The sequence below is a fragment of the Mustela putorius genome, unplaced genomic scaffold (assembly GCF_011764305.1).
Source record: "Mustela putorius furo isolate JIRA1106 unplaced genomic scaffold, ASM1176430v1.1 tig00003987_pilon_pilon_pilon, whole genome shotgun sequence".
NCBI classification, from domain to species: Eukaryota; Metazoa; Chordata; class Mammalia; order Carnivora; family Mustelidae; genus Mustela; species Mustela putorius.
This window is the reverse complement of record NW_025422126.1, coordinates 1,791,028-1,796,595: the sequence shown is the minus strand read 5'-3', so window position 1 is coordinate 1,796,595 and position 5,568 is coordinate 1,791,028. Positions and strand designations below refer to the sequence as shown.

At 38.1% G+C, this 5,568-nt stretch overlaps 1 protein-coding gene across 1 annotated transcript; it reads left to right on the top strand.

Moving 5' to 3' along the window:
• The first annotated feature begins 1,624 nt into the window (after positions 1-1,624).
• LOC101679194 (olfactory receptor 51A7) lies at positions 1,625-2,563 on the top strand. The gene has a single exon (XM_004782222.1). The coding sequence runs from the start codon at positions 1,625-1,627 to the stop codon at positions 2,561-2,563; it is 939 nt and encodes a 312-aa protein (XP_004782279.1).
• Positions 2,564-5,568: the final 3,005 nt, after the last annotated feature.

Sequence of the window (5,568 nt, the reverse complement as noted above, 5' to 3'; positions counted from 1 at the left end):
CCATTTTGCACCAAAGATGTCTCAAGAATTCTTTCTTGGTCATCGGCTCCGGACCTCAGCCCACTGAACCTCACCTAAGTTCCAGAACTTCATCAGATGTATTCTCTGAAAGACCTAAGTCAGTACCCCTCTGCCAAAGAGGAAAAGAAAAGATGAAGAGGTATCAGAACAAAATTTGCTAACTGGGCAGTCTGACATATTAGATATAGAATGATTATCATGGTATTTAGAAATCTATTATCACCCTTCAAATGTACATTCTTTGGGTGTGGCATTAGGCATACTGCCATGGTGGGAAACAAATAAGACCTGTCAAACTACTTAGGAGCTCCCAGCCTAGCATTTGCAGCTCAGTTCAGAAGCCGGCAAAACAAATCTGCATCGATAGTGCCCAGAAAATATCAAATATATTGCTAGAGGGCTGTTTGTTACACATTATGTTTCCTCTTGTTATTGTCTAGAGAATTACAAAATACAATATCAATTCATAATCAAACTTCAATTTAGGTGATCCCAATAATTTCCTGTGTCCTCTGTATTCTCCACTGAATATTGATTTTTCTTCTATTGCCATTTGAACTTATAAAAATTATGGAGTGTAAACTCTAAACTTCTTTGGCTCTCCTTTCATTTTTGGGTCTGCAATTGAAATTATTAATTTAATAAATTTCATTTACTTATGTATATATTTATCATCTTTACTGAAAACATAGATGGGAATTATGATGGTTATCTTGGATATCTATATTTCCCCAGCAGTTTAGTCTGATTATTCAGCATAGTGATATCCAGAAGCTCAACAAATTCATAGTCAGTTGAAAGACTACATATTTTTCCTTGGAAAATATAATTTGTGAACTTTTTAATAGGGACCCTAAAAATAAAATGAGGTTTATTTTAATATGTAGGTGGATTTATAATTTTTACAAAGGGAAACTGAATGATGGGATGTTTTTCATTTAGAATTTCTTTGACTAATTCAGTCATGAATATAGAATAGAAGATAATTTGATCAGGAGAGATATGGTGAACATACAGCTGATGCTACTATATGGCATCAATACTTTCCTTGGAATAATAACATATACCCTGAAGTGTGGTGCACAGTTGCTTGAAGTAGGAACTCTTTCATTTCAGATTAGTCTATAAATTTACTTTCTAGCATTTAACATTTACCATAGTGTACATATTCTCAGGGATCTTTGATTATTTTCTTAAAATGTTATTTTTAACTTTTTACATAAAGTCAGGATCTTGTTATAAAGCCAATGAGACAACTACTAAAGATCATGTGGAGAACAGTGAGAAAGATTCTGCATGCCTATCACTGACGCAAGCAAAGCAGCTCTGTTTTGATATGATGAGTTCATATTTGGCTAAAAGTGTTGGAAAACCACAGCCATAAGATAAATTGTTACAAGTGAAATTCCCGTGTTGGAGAACATAAACATGTTTAAGGACTTTTGATAAGTGTTGAAAATTGCATTTTATTACTATTATGTCAAATATGCTTCTGAGCACAGCATGTAAGAGAGCTGCTTATCTCCACAACACTGATCCAGAAGTGTGACTGCTTTTTATTTATGTGATTTCAGATTTGGCTAAAAAGTTCCTATTCCCATTCATGTCTGCTTTCAATAATTCTGAGGTCCAGCTTTTTCTTCTGATTGGAATCCCAGGACTGGAACATGCCCACATCTGGATCTCCATTCCTATTTGCCTCATTTACCTGGTTGCCATCATGGGCAACAGCACCATCCTCCTTATCATTAAGACAGAACCTTCGCTTCATGAGCCCATGTATTATTTCCTTGCCCTGTTGGCCATCTCTGACCTGGGCCTGTCCTTCTCCTCCCTTCCTACCATGCTGAGAATCTTCTTGTTCAATTCCATGGGAATTTCACCCAATGCCTGCTTTGCTCAAGAATTCTTCATCCATGGATTCACTGTCATGGAATCCTCAGTGCTTCTAGTTATGTCTTTGGATCGCTTTCTTGCCATTCATAATCCCCTGAGATACAGTTCTCTCCTCACTAGCCGCAGAGTTGCTAAAATGGGATTGACTATAGCCATCAGGAGCATTCTTTTAGTGCTTCCATTCCCATTCACTCTCAGGAGATTAAAATATTGTCAGAAGAATCTCCTTTCTCACTCATACTGTCTGCATCAGGACACCATGAAGCTGGCCTGCTCTGACAACAGGATCAATGTTATCTATGGCTTCTTTGTTGCTCTCTGTACTATGCTGGACTTGGCATTAATTTTTCTGTCATATATGCTGATCCTGAAGACAGTACTCAGCATTGCCTCTCTGGCAGAGAGGCTCAGGGCCCTCAATACCTGTGTCTCCCACATGTGTGCTGTGCTCACTTTCTATGTACCCATCATCACCCTGGCTGCCATGCATCGCTTTGCCAGGCACAAGAGCCCACTAGTTATAATCCTTATTGCAGATATATTCTTGTTGTTGCCACCCCTAATGAACCCCATTGTGTATTGTGCAAAAACTCAGCAAATCCGGGAAAAGGTCTTGGGAAAGTTGTTTAACATATGTAGGAGATAGAGGTGCCTGGATGGCTCAGTCGGTTAAACCTCTGACTTCAGCTCAGGTCATGATCTCAGGGTCCTGGGATCAAGTCCTATATCAGGGTCTCTGCTGGGCAGGGAGCTTTCCCCCTCTCTCTCTCTGTCTGCCTCTCTGCCTTCTTGTGATCTCTGTCTGTCAAATACATAAATAAAAACAAACAAACAAACATATGTAGGAGATAAAAATTCAAATACGGAAGTTAAATTATCAACCAGTAAATATGAATTGGCACCTATTTCAGTACCACGGTGGTCACTATCTAGTGGAGGACTGTGGGAGAGTGAAAGGAATTTACAATAAAGTCAAGAATACATTATTGAATGGGAAGGATGAAATGATCAGGTGATAGATGATATGATTCACAGAAGATTAACCCATATTTTGAGTAGTTGAAACAAAACACTATATAATGGAGCAGTTGGGTTTGAGTCATCTCCTAAATAATGGATAAAATTGGACAGATTGAGATTATTACTCAAGCAGCATTTATTGAATTTATATATTTACAATGTACACTCACTATGCTATCAAGGAGAAATAAACTAGCAAGGCATATAGAAGCCATGAAGGCTGTTAGTCTGGCTGGAATAAGAGTATAATTTGGCAAATCGTGAGGGATAATTTTGACTAGTGTGAGTGAACCAGATTTTGGAGTACCTAGAAAAGCTTTGAACAGACTAAATACAGGAAGTACTGGGTAGGCAATTTAATAACTACAGCAGATGGCTAACACGATGAATCACATGTTATGGAAAGCATGTCTGAAAGCAGGAGCAAGATGGATTCTATTGAGAGAGAGGAAGAGGGCACTGACAGGAGGCTGCAGCAACAATCCCACTATGGCGTGATTCTGAGAACGGGCAGAGACAGAATAAAATCATTTAGGTTGCTTTTTGTTGTTGATTTTGTTGTTGTTATACAACGAACATAATTTATAAGAAATTCACAAGTTCCACTAAACAATGAGTGCACAGACATAAGTGACTGAATATTCAGACAGACATGCTGAAAGAGGAGGCTGGCATATTGCTTATCTGTCACAGCTGGAAAGGTAGCATTGGCCTCATTTGCAAGACAATAATATTTAGTTGTAGACAGGGGAGTAAAATATTTTAAACAAGCTTCAATCATCAAACTGTGAAGATCCTCCCTTATGAAGCTATCTCAAATATTTTTTTCACTCACTGATTTCCTAGTTCAGATTTAAAATTCCCCAGGTTTATCCTTTCATCCCTTAAATTGAGATAAACTGTTTGAAGGATCTTTTTTTTTAAGATTTTATTTATTTATTTATTTGACAGACAGAGATCACAAGTAGGCAGAGAGGCAGGCAGAGGGAGAGGGAGAAGTAGGCTCATCTCCCCGCTGAGCGGAAAGCCCAATGTGGGGCTCATCCCAGAATCCTGGGATCATGATCTGAGCTCAAGGGAGAGGCTTTAACCCACTGAGCCACCCAGGCGCCCCTGAAGGATCTTTTTAAAGTATAAATGCCACCACACTTAAAATCCTTCAATAGATGTCCGATATGTTACCAGATACTGGTAAGACTCCATGTTCACACAAGAGCTTTCCATTTTTCAATGCCTGTGTTTGTCTACTACTTTATTTGTTAATACTCTGCCTTGTGCTTTGATGGTGTAATATAAATACTTTACATTATTACTTATACCTAATCCTTTGCTTATGGGGTATTATATATCAGGAATGCTGTATTGGTTTTTTATTACTGCATAACAAATTATCATAAAAATAATGGCTTGAAACAACATAAATTTATTATCTTACAATTCTATAAATTAGAGGTCAGACATGAGTTTTACGGGGCTGAGGTCAAGGTTTTGGCAAGCCTGAATTTCTTTATGGAGTTTTTCTAGCTTCTTAGGCCACCTGCATTTTTTGATTCAAGTCTCTCTTTCTTCATCCACAAAGCCAGCAAAATTATATCTCCAGTGCCTTTCGGCCATTGTCGCATCTCCCCATGACCATAACTAGGAAAGGCTCTCTGCTTCTGAGGATTTATGTAGTTAATTGGGGCCCACCTGCATAATCTAGGATACTCTCCCCATCTCAAGGTATCTAACCTTAATTACATCCACAGAGTGTTTTTTTGCCAGATATGGTAATATATTCATAAGTTTCAGGGATTAACATTTTTGGGGGAATATTATTCTGCTAAGAAAAATGCATTTCTTCAATTCCTTGAGATTTCTCCCATTTAACAATTCAGTAGGAATATACTTCCTCTAATACTACTGGCTGGCACTCCAAGCATAATAAATTCATACCTAAATTTTGTTCCCTTTCATGGTGTACTGATTTCTACAATGCAATTTCAACAAATATTAACTCTTAATTGTTTAAATTTGTTTGCTTTTGCCAAAGTGTAAATCCTATGATCTACAAATGTCTGTACATATTACTTATTTTTGCATCCCTCTTGTGGATTCAATATTTGTTGATAAGTTTGTGAATTCATCACCAACCATCATTGAATAAAATCGCTGCTCATTTCCTAAGCTTAAAACCCTGAGCATTTTGGGGCCCCTGGGTGGTGTAGTTGGTTAGGCATCTGACTCTTCTTTTCAGCTCAGGTCAATATCTCAGGGTCCTGAGATCAAACCCTGCACCCAGCTAAGCTTAGTGAGGAGTCTGTTGAAGTATCTGTCTCCCCTCGCCCCTCCCTATATGCATGTTTCTCTCTCTCTAAAATAAATAAATAAATAAATTCTTAAAAAAAAAAATTCTGAGCGTCTCTGTGGACAGAGGCCTGAAATTATACTGTGTTAATCACCACAGATTAGAGCATGTCATGACTTCCTCAAGCAGCTCCTGTCCTGCAGTCATGCCAAGCCCAAGGGAAAGTCTGTAAAGTCCACCAGAACTTTGCTGTCTGCTTTGCAAAAAGCCAAGAACTGTCTCCCCTGTTATTTCTCTCAACTCAAATCTATTCTTACGACAGTGTCCACTATCTCACTTTATTT